Consider the following 16,714-nt stretch of genomic DNA (forward strand, 5'->3'; position numbering starts at 1 on the left):
ACTTCATCCTTGTGTCACATTATCCTACTTATACATAAATTGGAATAGTTAAAACAATAATTCATTTTTGTGATAAAAAATATTTTGTTCTTATCTCCTTTTGAGATAGATGATGAGATATATCTTGGGGCCTAGAAAATCAATCAGACAATTAGAAGTAGTTCGCTGGTCCAAGAGTAAAAATCTTTGAACTTCTTCCTTACTTACTGTAAAATCCTGAAGTACTAAATATTGAGTACTTACTGAAATATTGTCAAGGCTAAGTCTCTTGTTTGACTTGGCTCCATCATGATCTCAGCAGAAGACTTAGCCATGGACCACTGCTCGTTCTATATTTTCATTTCCTTTCAGCAAAATAAGAAGGGCCATTGTGGTACCACAAAGGTACTCAAGAATTATTCTCACACAGTTAAAAAACAAATCAGATTAAAATCCCAACAGTACTACTCTTCTGAATATGACAAAAGGAATGTTTTTCTGAGCAACTAGCAACATGTCTTCTCTAATCAAATAAGCATCAATGTCAATGCCTTAGTTAATAACTTTAGATGGAGATCACATGTTTAAACACATATTTATCATGAAGTATGTATTAAGCTCTCCCTGTGAGGCTGTTGATTGATTACCCAAAAGTTGTCATTTCTGACTTGGGTTTTGAACAGCTAAAACCCACAATATTGTCAGAGGAAGCTTTTTCAGCCTCTATAAAAGGAAAAAAACAGACTCAGACTTCAACAGTGGCCTTTGGCCAATTGAGAGATGGACTCAGAAGTGCTTAGAACGAAGCCGTCTGTAGACATTGGATCCAGCAGAATGGTTGCTACAGCAAACCACAAAGACTACCCAGTAAGACATAGCAGGAACCAGAAAGTGACAGGGCTGCAGTTGAAGATGTCTGCACATCTGTCCCAGGGCTGCGATTGCAAACAGCAGCCTGCAGGCATCAGTTCATGGAGGTTTTTGTTTGCAAACGCCCAAATCTTTGTACAATACGCTCCTTATAAAACTCTTTCCACCAAAAGAGAAGTTTGATCAACTGCCAGTGTAGTCTCAGATCCGTTTCATGCTAGTGAACTATACTCATGGTTGAACAGAGGTTTATAAAAGAGAACAGGAAGTCTGTTGTGGCCAAGGCAATTTGTAGTGGTCTGAAAGCATCTATTTCTGAGAAAAGAAATTCTTTGTAACCATATTAATAACCTTCACAGATGTGATTCTTTATTATTTGATCAGTTTATTTTTGCTTCCACACAGAGAGACACTAAAGAAAACGGAAATAAGTAGAGAGGTACCACAATTTTTAAAGTTGAAACTTTATGGAAGCTTTTGCTTTTTTAAGCAAACATTCCATGCACATAAAATGATAGAGATAAGTAATATGTGACGAGTGTGCATAACATTAAAGAAGCAGCTTGAACTTAGAAAGTCTCAATAAGATTTGACTCAGTCCTTCATGCTGTGTCCATCTGAGTATCTAAAACGTGTTCCCCATATCTGTACTTAGTTTGAAATCCTTCACCCACTGCCCTGAAATCCTGGGGAATGCTCAGCAGCACAGACAGCTCAGTCTACAGCTATGTTTTAAAATGAACATGAATCTTTCTACCTGGTATACCGACAACCTAGTTTTCTCATTTTTTAGCCGCCTCTAATCTTATTAGCCATATGACATTCTTCCCCTTTCATAAAGCAAACGCATTGCTTTCCAAAACACCTATGCATGTATATACAGTTTGCATGTAACATGTATTCATGTATCACATGCATCCATATGCATCTACATGCTGATACACACATCACATCCATGCATGATACACACACTTAGACTACACACATAGATGCATATACATGCATACACACTCATGTATAATCACACACTCAACCCAAACACACCTAAAATACATGAACATTTATACCCTACACTTACTTACACATGCCTACTCAGACATACTGCACCCTCACATCCCATGGACAAACATACGTTCACACAATCACACAATCTTACACTAAACACACATATCCGTACTCACACATACCAAAAAAAATCAAAAGAAAATCAATTAAGCACCCAAAGTGGCACTAAGGCACCAACAATGACAACTGACCAACATTTGTGCCTTCATGGCATTTATATGAGGAGGAAATGGGAGAAAAAAAACGAGTTTGGGGTTGGAAGTGAAGGAATGTCAAGTGCCATGTGGTTCGTGGCAGAGCTGGCTGCAACAGCTGTGAACTCAGAAGCCGAAACTCCCTTCAACTGTATCATACCCATCTTCTCCAAAGTGAATAATGGATCTTGAACTTCTCTTCTGTTCCAACCATTAATCTTTAGAGAACACCACAGATAGATAGATAGATAGATAGATAGATAGATAGATAGATAGATAGATAGATAGATAGATAGATAGATAGCTGGACTCTACCTTGTGCTTTAGGAACCCCCTGAATATTTCTTGATATGGAGTTGTGATCGGCACTGTGGATGCTACAGACCGCCCCCCCCCCTTAAGCACACAAAGGTGTGCAGACTTTGGGAAGCTGATGGCTGGTGATGTGAACTCACTGCTTTAGGCAAAAGCAAACCTCTTTCCAGCTTGATGGAGCCGAAGACACATAAAGAGGAAATCAATACAGCAAGGATATTGGAGAATGGGGAACCCTTATATCCACTGTTGTGGGAGTGTATCAGTGCAACCATTATGGAAATTAGCATGAAGGTTCCTCAGATTACTAAAAACAGAACTACCCTATAATCCTGTGCTACCATTCCTGAGCATACACCCAAAAGAAGGTCAGACTGCAGCTGAGATACCTACACAGCTATGGTTAGTGCAGCATAATTCATAATAAACAACTTACAGAATTACCTTAGGAGTCACCAACTAATAGATGGATTTAAGACAATGGGGTATTGTTCAGCCATAAAGGAGAATGAAATAATGTCATTTGCAGAGAAATGGGTAGAACTGGAGATCATCATGTTAAGCAAAGTAAGACAGACTTAGCAAGACAAATAGTGTTTTCTCGAATGCAGTATCCTGATCTAAAAACAAAATGTAACCATAAAAGGGTGACTATTTTGAGTAGCTATAAGCAAAAGGGGTAAAACAGGGTCTTGGGGGGTATGAATATAATATAAAAACCTCACACCAAAACCCATTAATTTTTTTTTGCTTGGATCAACCTAGTACATTATACTGGTCATATATTCTAACACTAGAGACACAATGTCAGCCTTTTGTTTTGTTTTTGCAATTGTGTCTTGTTAACTTTGCCAGCCAGGCTAGCTCCTAACTGGTATTCCTTCTGTCTCCACTCTCAAGTAGCTGGGACTCCAGATATATGCTACTACAACAGATTTATTTTGTACAATTAAAAAAAAGACCTGGAGATGTGCTAGAGTTACCTGCCTAGAAAGTGTGAGGCCTTATGTTTAAACCCCAAATCACCAGGTAAAATATTAATTAATTAATTTTTTAAAAAGAAAGGACCTATAAAATTCTATTCTACAGGTCTTAAGAGGTACTTTATATACTTTATATATCCTTTTGTGTATATCTATTCAGGAGAATGTTATTGGGTTAGCTTATTATTGGGAAAACATTTTGCTTATTTCAGCAAAAATAGCTTTAAAAATGAGCTCTATCTTCAAGGTCTCAACTTACTGAACATTCTTTATTATTGATTGTGACTAGACATCAAGAGAGAGAGAGAGAGAGAGAGAGAAAGACAGGGAGAGGGAGAGAGAGATTCCTTAAGGGAGCTACATTTACATCTTGATAAGGCATTACTAGACAATCAGATAAACTAATACTATTGTCATATTTGCCCTCATTTCACGTTTAGCTTAGCAAGAATAGCAACAATAATTTTAATAAAAGATTCCAAGTCATATTGCTCAGTGTGAAAATACTCATAGTTGATAGTGGATCCAGGTAATTTGAGAGGATAGAGGGGATTGGGAAAGATCGGGGGTGAATAATGGAAACGGTGAGAAGATCAAGATCCACTGTACCCAAAATTGACATGTTGAGATGAAACCCCTTAAAGATAAAAAAAATTAAAAATTGTCAGAAAAAATAATCCCAGGAGACATAAGGCAAATGCCAGCAGCCCTGAAAAAACAGTACTAACTACAAATAATGCTAGTAGTGAGCACGGAAAGGTATGTTCCAACCTTATTTATTTGTAAAGATTAATCGGTAAGGAACATAAAAATTTCCCTAGTGTGTGTGTGTGTGTGTGTGTGTGTGTTTGTGTGTGTGTGTGTGTGTGTGTGTATGCGTAAGCCAGTACTGGGGTTTGAACTCATGACCTTGCACTCTCGCTTTTTTGCTCAAGGATGGTGCTCTGCTATTTGAGCCACAGCTCCACTTCCAGCTTTTTGCTGGTTAATTGAAGATCAACATCTCATGGACTTTTCTCCTTGGGTTGGCTTCAAAACTGAGATCCTGGGCTGGGAAGGTGGCTCAGTGGTAGAGCACTTGCCTTGCATGCATGAGGCCCTGGGTTTGATTCCTCAGCACCACATAAGCAGAAAAAGCCAGAAGTGGTGCTACGGCTCAAGGGTAGAGCGAGCGATAGCCTTGAGCTAAACAGCTGAGGGACAGAGTTCAGGCCCCACGACCGGACCCAAAAAAAAAAAAACTGAGATCCTCAGATTTCAGCCTCCTGAGTGGCTAGGATTAGAGGTGTGAGCCACCAAGAAGATTGACAACAAACAACTACCTCTTGCTTTTTTAGTATAGTAGTGTGCTCCGTACTTTTTCAGTTGTCTTAATTGCTTCTCATTGTTCCTCTCAGACAGCCACAGTTCCTTGGGATATCAGAACATTGTACTCCACAGTACCTGAAGACGCAGAACACAGAGCAGAAAACTTGCTGGTGAAAGAGGTAAGTGAACTGTTACTTTGCTTTTCTCCAGGGCTCAGTGTGCTTTACTGTTACTGTTCTCCCATCTCTCCTTGTTGAAATTCCAGCTCTCTAAGGAGCTATTGTCCTCAACCTCCATCACCTGTAGGTGGCTTTCCAAATGCCTGTCAGTCTCTCTTCATTACCAGTAACTGGTCATGTTATATATTTTGCAGGGTTTTCTGCTTGAGCTGACTTTAAACCCTCCCTCCTCCAGGTTTCTTTTTCTTTCTTTCCATTATATTGTTTTTGTAAATGGGATGTACAGAGGGGTTACAGTTACATACATCATTTAAGGAGTACCTTTCTTTTTGAACTATGTCACCTCTTCCCTCATTTTCTCCCAGTTTTTTTTCCTTCCTGATTCCCCCTCCTCCACAAGTTGTATAGTTCATTTTCAACATAGTGTCTAGTGAGTATCACTGCTATTTCTTTCCATTATTAAGGAAATGTTAGCTGTAAAAAAGTGAATTGGAACAATTAGCCTTTTCTATGTTATAGAGCAAATAAACAAGTGAGATGGAACCAGGAACAGATTCAAGAGCACAGGGCTATTCAATTAATGGTAAAGATGGCACCTAAGAATCTCTGTGGAAAGGTCGATCATTCAACCAGTTTCACAAGACTTTCCATCTTGGAAGAAAATTAAGTCGGGTATCTCATATTACATAAGAATAAATTCCAGATCAATAAAAACACTAGGCCTTTAAGAAACAAAAGTTATAAAAACTGTAAGGAAACATTTTTTTTTTTGGGGGGGGGGAAGAGTTGGTTGTGGAGCTTGAACACAGGGCTTAGGCTCTCTCCCTGAGCTTTTTCACTCAAGGCTAGTGCTCTACCACTTTGAGCCACAGCACCACTTCCGGTTTTCTGGTGATTAATTGGAGATAAGAGTCTCACAGACTTTCATACCTTGGCTGGCTTTGAACCACAATCCTCAAATCTCAGCCTCCTGAGTAGCTAGGATTACAGGCATGAGCCACCAGCGCCCAGCAGGAAACATTTTTAAGGGGAAAATGAAGCAGATTTAATCAAAGAAAAATTTTAGTTGGATAGGCATCTCAAAACAAGGAAATACAGCTAGATAAGAGTCCATTACTCATAGTCATGGAGATAAGACAAAAGTTATATATAATCTTTAAGCCCAGCGTTAGTGGTTCCTGCCTGTAATTCTAGCTATTCTAGAGACTTGGATGGCAGGATGGTAGTTTGAAGCCAGTCCCAGCAGAAAAATCTGCAAGACTCCATCTCCAGTTGGCCAGCAAAAAGCTGCGCTGGAGGCATGGTTTCACCATGTACACAAATTTCCCATGTGGAGACCGTCTTCGGAAGGAATACTTTTCTCAGTCCTTGCCCTAACAACTGCACTGCTATTCCTGCCCTCGTGATTCTGTAACCAGTGGATCACACTGTGAGAAACAGTGGCTGGATCTTTGAAACCAGACTCAGTCAGCACTGAAATGAATTCCTAGACCTTTGTAAAGTTTTTGTGGACACGCACGTGCTTTACCATGGCTGCAATGCTAAACAACATTTTTGGTTCACTTTGTGCTAAATTGTCCAGTGGCTCCATGCAGGGTAGCAAGGACAAATAATCATGACAAGAATCTAGTTTTAACACGCCCGGCTGGATAAGAATTTTGAGATTGTTGTGATATCACTGCCCACTCACAGTTCTCTTCTGCCTTGTGAATGGCAGTAGACATTCTTTTCTTTTGAATTTTGTCATATTTTTTAATGAGCATTAAAGAAAATGAACTGTTTCCTTTTCTGTGATCTTCCTTTTATTCCCATGGATGGTTACATACTTTTCTTATTCCAAATCTACCAGACCACCTACCTCATGGTTATGTCAAATCAAGCTTTGGCTGAACAACACTGTACATCTGAGATTATTTTTTGAGCATCCTGTGATATGGGTATTCCTACTTCATTCTATAGCCTAGAAAACAGTGCTTGAATCATTAACAGAATTCCTGTTCCTCAGAGAGTCAGAAGCAAACCTCCCTGTTCCCTGACCTCGGCTCTATGTTCTTACCTACTTTATTGTCTCTAGTCATTTTATAAATTCCTTTAAGGTATACTTAGTAGCCTGACTTGATGAAAATATTTCCATTTCTCATAAAGGAATAAAGAAATACGTCTTTAATTTTAAGAAGCTAGAAGCCTGTCTGCCTCAGTTTCTCCATCTTCATATAGGACTATTTGATGCAGATTCTGAAAACAAAATCATCAGTAGTTTGAAAAGACTTGGAAAACTAGAACCTGAGAGAATTGCCTTTATCCGGTCCTCATCAGTGGCTTAACATCAACATCTATAATCATTTAAAACATAAAATCAAGCATTTCCGGGATAAAACAAGCATTGCTCCCAGTGGGAGAGAGGACCATTAAAGAATCTAAAAATAGGACGCAGACATTCTGAGCAAAACTTCTATCTCAAAGTCTCCTTTTTAATATACACAAAGGGACACTAGGAGGCTGGAAGCTCAGCCCACTAATTAACACTAAGCTCTTGGTTTAGTCTGTCTTACCAAAGGAAAATGAGGAAGCAGAGAATTGAGAGATACCGGAGCTCAAGAGGAAAGAGAGACCAAGGGACCACTTCAGCTGAATGGCTGATGAAATACCAACTCGGTACTAAGGTAGCAAGTTGCTTCCACAACAAAGTCCTTCTAGTTAATGGAAAGCAGGACCACTACAGGAGTAGCAACATGAAGTGAGGAGAAAATAATGAATTCAGGAATTCAAGCCTTGCTTTATTCATGGCACAAAACACTTGAGAACTAAAGAGGTTTGAAAGCATTTTCAAGCAGAGGCAAATATCCATGTCTCTATCTGCATATGAACATACACACACGGACACAGAGATTATGTCCTGGCTCCACACAGACCATGGCAGATTAATAGGGCAAGAAGATTGTAAGAAGAAATACTGGGATGCTACAGTGGGAGTGTCAGGTCAAAACAGGACTAAAGACTGAACAGAAAACTTAGTACTTTGAAAAGCCAAGTCTGTGGGTTATTTATGTGTTTCACATAGGCAGCCTCTCTCTTACTTGTATTCATTGAGACAACTTTAGAAATGAATATGATGCTAAATGTTTCCAAGGTTTATTTAATCGTGGGTAAATAGTACCTATTTTTTCCAAGTATTTTGAAAAAAATATTTTGAGAAGCCCCTTGGAGAAATGCTGGTGAAAGTCTGAACCAAAGAGATCACTTGAGAACTTGGGGCACAATGTAGTGGAAGTAAGAGAATCCTCACTTAGGTGCATCTCAACATGTGTTTCTTTCTGGCATATGCTATTAAAGAAAAAGAGAACATTGAATCCCTTGAATCCCCCCCCCCAACAAAGATCCAATAAAGAAGGAGGGAAGAAAGGAAGGAAGGAAGGAAGGAAGGAAGGAAGGAAGGAAGGAAGGAAGGAAGGAAGGAAGGAAGGAAGGAAGGAAGGGAGGGAGGGAGGGAGGGAGGGAGGGAGGGAAGGAGGGAGGGAGGGAGGGAGGGAGGGAGGGAGGGAAGGTTGGTTGTTGGGAAGGAAGGAACAAGGGAAAAGAGAGAGAAAGGAAAGGAAGGAAAGGAAAGGGAAAGGAAGGGGAAAAAAGAAAGAGAAAAAGTTTCTTTTCATGGGCAAACATCCAATCTTCATTCTTATGGTTAGACTCAAGTTAACTGTTATCTAAGAGGTCTCAATGCTAGGACATAATCCAAGACAAACCCTGGTGATGGCTGTTCTATGGACTTTTCCTCGTAGAGTAAATCACAAGAATAATCAATGTCAATCTTTGATAATGCTCATATAGATCAGAGTAAACTTTTTAGCCCTTGCGGTTTTTCTTCTCAGTTCTCTAATGTATTTTAAGTAAATTTAAATGTATTTTAAATAAATTGCTAATGCTACTATTCCCAATTCAGATATATGGAATTAATTACCCTAACTTCTTTACAAAGACAGTCCCTCTTCCACTGAATGTGGGTCTATCTCATTAAAACCTAACGTGTAAAAAATAAAGAACATCAAGGTTTGACAGAAAGATCGGACAACGTTTCTCACTCAGCATTCGTTACTCTCTAAGCAGATGACACTGGGCTGGCAAAGCAGAGCCCTTGCCTGGAGGACAGTGCCCCTGGGTTCAGAGTTTTGTAATGTAATCAAACAAGTACCCCCCCCCCCCCAGAGTGTGACTAAGGTGGAGAAATAAAATCAGGCCACATATCAGGAAAAAAAAATGATTGAAATCAAACCAAAGAATGTATTACTTGTGTTTTGGGGTGGGGGTGTATGGCTGCAGAAAATTGAAATAACCTTGGTAGTGATTATAAAGACATGTACTAAAAACTTGTGAGCATGCTAATAATGAAAGCTATTCTGGAGTTAGAATTCACAGAATTCAGGAAGTGAAAAGAAAGGCAGAGGAAGAGTTGTTGATGACTCGCATGCTACGCTTGGACTATTATGCCATTACCTTAAGGAGGGGCCAGAAGAAAGGAAACTGAGAAGGGTGGGTGGGGCAGTCACTCTGGATTTGAATTATGAGACTCGAGCTTGAAAGAGCTTTTTCAAAATATCAGGAATGTTGGGTTGGAGGTAGCATGAGCTATACTCCCACTTAAGGATTGGTATGAACTGTACAGAGAGAGCAGAAACAGAATGGGAAGAAGGGAGGAAGAGAGCAAGGAGAAAGCAGAATCACAGGATCAATCATAAGAGTAGACCAATGGTTAGCTATATGACATTGTCCCATTTGTTAGGAAATGGAAAGACTTGGAAAAAATTATATTAAGTGAAGTAAGCCAGGCCCAAAGAAACATAGGTCCCATGGTTTCCCTTATTTGCAATAACTAGTATATGTCTGAGACAAGCAAAAAAGGTCAGATAAGTTGATGTTAGGCGAAATGAACGCCAAGGTAAGGACTCAAATGGTTTTTCTTTCTTGTGATTGTTTCTAACATATTTATAAGATGATTTCTTGTTGGTTTGTATGTACCTCCCCCATGGTATAACCCCTGTTTTCACTGTATTTAATGTTGGTATACTTTGTGGAGGGGAAGGGAAAAAACAAATAGTTTAAATAGGGATACAGGTGGACCCATTGCAACAATGAGATACACAAGACGTTATATTGAAAAAAGAACTTTACAACTTTAGCAGGGGGAGAGGGGAGATGGGAAGGGATGGGAAGGGGAAACAAAGGAGGAGGCAACAATGCTTGTTAAGAAATGTACTCATTACCCTGCCCAAGTAATTGTAACCCCTCTGTACGGCATTTTCACAATAAAGACAAATCAACAGAAAAAAAAACTACACCAATGGTATATGAGCCAAAGAAGGATCAAGACCTGGGTCTACTGGGTCAGGTCATTCAAGGTCATTGATCTTTTGTTATTCTGTTTTGTTTATTTCGTGATGGTCCTAGGACTTGAACTAAGAGCCTCTCAATATGACTTGGCTTTTTTATATATAACATATATATGTTATATCTAATACATAATAGGTATTATATGTATGTGTGTATATATGTATATGTGTATATGCATGTATCCATACACACACATATATATATATTCCTGCTATATGTGCAAGCCACCAATGCCCACCTGATGGACGTGGTTCACAGGTCTTTAACAGTAAAGTTTAAGAAGTTGTAATCACAAATTGATTGTAGTGAGTTAAAGTCTGAAGAGATATGAGATGTGTTATCAAACAAGCCATTACTATACTCTTGTCACTTAATCTGCAAGGTACTTGAAAGGTAAACTCAATAAAGATATTAGAACTCTTCAGTCAAAATAGCACATGCCAGTAAAGTTAAAAATTGTTCAGGAGGCTATGTATTGATCCTTAAATGATACATCAACGCATTGTTTAATTAATTAAAAATGCAAAATTTTGCTATATGGAAAGTGATATAATCAGATTCATATAGTATTGGAAATTAATTCTCTTTCTCTTCTTCCTGTGTCACCATTTGGATATTTGGAGACAGTTAATCACTCTGATCTACAGATGCTCACATCCTACTTTGAAAGGGGGGCAGGGGGAAAGAAAGAGAGAGAAGGAGGAGGGAAAGGTAAAAGGCAGGAGCCGAGAGAACCAAAAGGAAGCAAAGGAGGGAGGAAGAAAGGGATGGAGGGATGGGGGGACTGAGGGAGGAATAGAGGAGCAAGGGTAGGAAGGAGCTGGAAGAGTATCCAACTAATTCAGATGAAAGGTGTGAATAGCTAAGGCAAAAGCCACATTCCACATTACGTGACTTCGTGGAAATAAAGGAGCTAGGAAGTATCGAGTCCTGAGCACACTGAAGAAATTAGGTAGGAGTTGTCCATAATTTAAAGTAAATTTCATGCTGCCTATTTTAGTTGACTCAAGGAAGTGGATCTACCTAGAAAGAAATTTATCTTGTTGTGAGGAAATAGGGCATTTGTTTTCTTTCTTTCACAGTTAGAATCTTTAAATATGCTTTTTGCTTAACTCCATGTCATTTACATTCATAAAGATGTCATTCTTTAGCCTGATGCTTTTGTTGAGTGTACTCCATACAATTGTTTTAGCTTGTATGTGGAATACTATGAGGCACATGCATAAGAATGTGTTTTTGAGGGTGTAGTCTGCATGTGTAAGCAAATTAAGTAAAAATGAATGTTATTCCTTGATTATGAAGCACTGGGTAGCCAGTGAGTGATTCTAATGCATTCGTGAACATTAGACCAGAGCATAGTGAGCATGATACTGCTTACGCTAGCACTAATTGCTGTGATCTATGATGAGGGCCATAGGAACAATTGAAATTCCTGGAGAATACTGACAAAAATGCAACCACAAAAATGCTCTAGGCTGAGTGTAGTAGCTGACTCCTGTAATCTCAGCTACTCTGGAGGCAAAGATAGGACAAACACAGTTTCAGGCTGGCCAGTGCCAATGGTTCAACCCTATCTGAAAAACAGACTGGAAACATGGCTCAGTGGTGGAGCTCCTGCCTGAAAGTCAAAAGTCCCAAGATCAAATCATAGTACTACCAAATATGAAAAGAAGAATAAAATACCCTCAAGTTATAAAGAAGCAGAAGTCAAATTACTTCTTAATAAATAAATTTAGTACAGATAAAAAGATGTGTGTATGTGAGTGTGTGTATATGTGTTGTGTGTATAGCTTTCTTTTGGGGGAGATTTTTCTTATAAAAAAGATTGAGGCTCTCACTTCATGGATATAGCTTTTATTTGAAACTAAGAGATGTTTCATTTTTGTGTGTAATTTTTTAAAGGTAAATTTATCAATAAAGTTTATTCATCAATGAAGTTATTTAGTGACCTTGAAAACTCATATGAACAATATGATATCAAAATCTGTTGTTTTCCATATTTTGCCTCATCTTACTGATACATGATAGGAATGTTTCTCTCAAGGCCAGAACCAAATAGTTTAGGTCTCCCATTTTTTTCTACAGTACCTATTTAACCCTAAAAGTTATAAACCCATAAAAATGATTAGAATAAGTTCAAATACATTTAGCTTTCATTGGCATTAGGATAAAATATACCTGGAAAAAAGCCTGTAGAAAACATAATGGTTCTGTATTTTCCATTAGTAATCCGGAGGTAATTCATGTTCTATTCACTAAAAGCCCTTGAAATAACACTTGTGTTTTCAAATAGGAACAGCAGTTCCAGTTCTAAATTGGCTTATTCTCAGGAACAATAAAAATCATCCTAAAATGTTCAACAATGCAGGCAAACATAGATGTACAGTTTAGAGACCTTGGATTATAAGAACAAAGAAAGAACCAATTTTTTTTAAGTTTGAACTGAAAGTGTTCAGCAGCATTGAATTACAATCCAGGATTAGGTTTCTCCTAGGAAGACTGATTAGACCCTGTTCCCAGTAAAATACTGGGAACAGGATATTTCTGCCATTACTCACATCTTAACAAATTATTTAACAAATAACTGGTAAGAACTCGCTAGGAAATTAGAGTGTATATTCCTAAACCAGCTACTGTTGTCAGTTATGAACATTTATTTAATTCCCTTAACAGAAAGTATTTTGACACAAGAAACCAAATATTTTGACCCATTTTCAATTTATAATCCACAAGGTCCCTAAATGACATTTATTCTACTTTGTAGTTCAAAGTAGGAAGGATTTTGAAATGATTTTTAATTATGAGGAAATCATGATATGACATTCTATTTTACATTGCATATGCGGACTTAGGTACATATAATGCTACTTAATATATGATGCTTAAAAAAAAAACTCCATTAAGTACTATTTTGCCATGGTATCTGAAACTGAGCTTTATCTATACTTACAAGTTTATGTTATCCAAACTCATCACTTTTACTTCTGTTCCAAGAGTGTAGTATAAGGTTAAAAAACTCATCAAGTAATGTTGCTGGTAGCTCACATCTGTAATTCTACCTACTCAGGAGGCTGAGATCTGAGGATGCAAGTTAAAAGCCAGCCTGGAAATAAAGTTGATGAGATTCTCCAATTTACTACCAAAAACTGGAAGTCAAGCGGTGGTTCAAGTGGTAGAGTGCTAGACTCGAGCAAATAATCTCATGCACAATCCAGACCTTGATTTCAAGCCCCAGGACTGCCACACACACACACACACATACACACACACACACACACACACACACACACACACACACACACACGAAATAAACAACTTCATTAACTGTCAAACTTACTTTTATGCTTCATATAATTATTGCACCTTATAGGAACATATAACATGATCCAAATGAAGTAAAAAAATGTTTCTAGAGCATTGTTCCTTTTTCTCTACAATATCTAATGTCCTGATTTGCTGGCCAGGTCTGAAGTTCTCTCATAGACTTAGCTAATAGTGTCTGCTTTCCCTCTGAAAAGTAACTACAAGCAATAAATTATCCAGCCTTGCCTGTATTGCATAATTTACTTAAATTTGCTCAATTTCATAACGCTTCATTTTCAGTATTTATACAATGGTCATAATTATTCCTAAGCTTTATAAAGAATGGCATGCATATGAAAATCATGACCATTATTTTACATATGCAGAATTATTCCCAGTGGGGAGGAAAGGCTCAAATAAGCCCCTTTTGTAGTTGCATTAATCTTCTTCCAAGAAACTAGTTGTATAATTTAATAAACTTCCATAGCCAGAAAGAAGAAATATTTCTACACCTAAAAAGCCATCTGTTACCTGCTTATTACACTGTAACCAGAATCTAATAAACATCCCCTTAAAGAAGTGGATAAATTATACTGCCAAACTCAAATTGCTATTTGAGGTATGTAACACAGTTTGAATTGATTCACACAAGAGGAGAAAGAAGGAGAAATAAAATACTTCACAGTACTTTAGGGTTCCTTTTATAGTTACTTGCTCTTTTCTAAATTATTTCAATTTCTAGGATGGTCAAAGGGTCATCATTAGTTTTATTAAAATATTTTTTTCTATTTTTTATTATCCTAAATGATTTAACTTAACGTGTCAATTTATGAATACACTACATCTTGGTCATTGTCATCCCTTCCATTAGTCCCCTCCCCCATGTTTAGTTATTTTTAAAGGAAAAAGGAGATAGGAGGTTCTCAGTTCAACAAATATACTCTGGATGTGGAGTATAAATGAAAGGTCATTCTGGAATGCATGTGTCCTTTACAAGGTGGTGTCTCTGGGCTACTAGGCTCCAGCTTGGGAAGCTAAGGCCCCAAAGTTCTTGCTTCACAGTCAGAGTAGCAAGGATCGGGCCACATTTTCACTCTTGCAGAATGATGGCTTCTACCTGGGTGACTTGACAGCTCTTCTCCATCTCCATCAGAATCATCTGTGCTACTACTTACCATCGAGATGACCGACCTCTATCCCCTGTGAAGGTCTAACTCAGTGGATTACAAGAGGCTCTTAATGATCAACTGCAGGAAATTCATGGACATTGGATCATAGGACATTTTCCTATACAAATAAGACAAAAGCCTGTAGTCTGGTTGACTTCAATTAGCTTTCTTGGGCCTAAACACAGGCAGGAAGAGATGACAAGTATTATAAGCTCACTAAACATTAACAAAATGAAATGGCACCAGGACATCCCTGTTGAATAAAACTAACTCTTTTGGCAAACCCTTGCTGGAGGTTGCAAGCTTCAGCTCTGGAGCTGGCTGTTGCAGACTGCCCTTGAAAGGTGATGAGAAGCCTGTGTTTTCAAACAGGAGTGGTGGGCTGGGAAGGTCATTTGGGAAAACCAGCGTCGGTACTTTATTGTAGCAAGCAGAGCTGTAGTCTGTGAATCTGAATTTGTCACTGATCATTTTTACGTAGTTTGTGGACAAAGAGGAGCTGTAGTCATAATTATAATAGCTTTTAATGATCTTCTTAGAGTGACTGTGTGGGCTTGAACAAAGAATAGAGAACGATTTTCTATGCATAACATTTCCAAAATGCCATAACTCTGTAGAAGAAATGGCTATGTGTTTGGAGTATGAACTAGTGTTTCTAGCACCCCCAGAAAATACAGATTTAGAGGGATTCTTAAGAGCCATCTAGTCCAACATTGCCTTTTACCTACTTATCACCACACATAAAACCTAGTAAATCAGAATAATTTGATTAAAATATTACTCTTGATAACTAGACCTGAATATCTCTCCACAAGCAAGTTGCTGTGAATGTGAATGACAAACGTTCAGAAAAAAATATATTTGTTGAGTGCTTGTTCCACGTGGCTTGTTGAGATTATTTTATTTAATCTTAATGAAATCAGAATTCTTTAGGCAAATAAAGGAATTAGATGAGCTTATCGGTTATAGGCAAATAAAGGAATTAGATGAGCTTATCGGTTATCTCAGATACTTGGGAGGTAGAATGGGAAAGATCGTGGTTTAGGGGCAGTTGGAGCACAAAAGTTAGCAAAACAGGTGTGGTAGCACCTGTCTGTGATCCCATCTATGCAGGAGACAGGTATCACAGGATCAGAGTCAAGGCAAATGTGAGACCATATCTGAAAAAGAAGCTAAAGCAAAAGAGGCTAGGGGTGAGGCCTGCTAGGTGGGTCCTAGTACTCAGGAAGGAAGGCAGAAGGAAAGGAGGGAGGGAGGGAAGAGAAAAGGAGGAAGGGAAGGGGAGGGAAGGGAGACTTAGGTTACTCAATTGAAATACAATGGCAAATAAAAGACATAACCAAAATTCAAAACCAGGGCTGTGACTCTAGGACTATGAAGAAACAGCCACCACCATCAAACTCCCAGAATGATGGTCCAGATGTGTTAAAGGGAAAAAAAGTCTGTAATAACCACACAATTCACAAATTAGTCAATTAGGACTTTTTAGAATTAGACAGTTATAGTTTGAAGTCTCTTTCTATGTATGTCATCTAGGTGAACAGTGGAGCTACTCCTTGATCCTCTTTAGCAGATGGGATGACATGTCATCAAGTGCTTGTTAAGTTGATATGTAAAGTGCCTAACAAACCTTTGCAATTGGAGGAGGAACTAAAGGAAAAGAGAGGGAGGAAGGGAGAAGGGAATGAGGGAGGGGAGTTTTTCATTTTTGCTCAATTCATTTGAAGATATCTTGGATTCATTTCAGTCTGTGGTCTATTCTGAATGGTGTGAAGAATGTGCTTGAATATGCATATTTGTCATGGTTAAAAGGAGAGACTACCCACAACAAGAAAAGACAGTGGCCCTTGAATCAATGCAGCTGTATCCCACTAAAATCTCAGGTTGGGAAAACACAGGATAGAAATTCTGTGGTAGCAGTTTCTAAGCCAGTCCTGTATTGTGAATGCTCCATAGCTAAGTCTGAG

The 16,714-nt window shown here is 38.4% G+C and overlaps 1 protein-coding gene across 5 annotated transcripts in view; it reads left to right on the plus strand.

Moving 5' to 3' along the window:
- The window catches only part of Dock10 (dedicator of cytokinesis 10), a 164,606-nt gene that overhangs the window by 24,977 nt on the left and 122,915 nt on the right, over positions 1 to 16,714 (plus strand). For all 5 annotated transcript variants that reach the window (XM_042679374.1, XM_042679376.1, XM_042679377.1 and 2 more), the window contains exon 3: positions 4,804 to 4,893. In XM_042679374.1, coding sequence (XP_042535308.1) covers positions 4,804 to 4,893 — 90 coding nt within the window. The remainder of the gene's footprint in view (positions 1 to 4,803; positions 4,894 to 16,714) is intronic.

The sequence above is a fragment of the Dipodomys spectabilis genome, unplaced genomic scaffold (genome assembly GCF_019054845.1).
Source record: "Dipodomys spectabilis isolate Male_0828 unplaced genomic scaffold, ASM1905484v1 ptg000051l, whole genome shotgun sequence".
NCBI lineage: Eukaryota > Metazoa > Chordata > Mammalia > Rodentia > Heteromyidae > Dipodomys > Dipodomys spectabilis.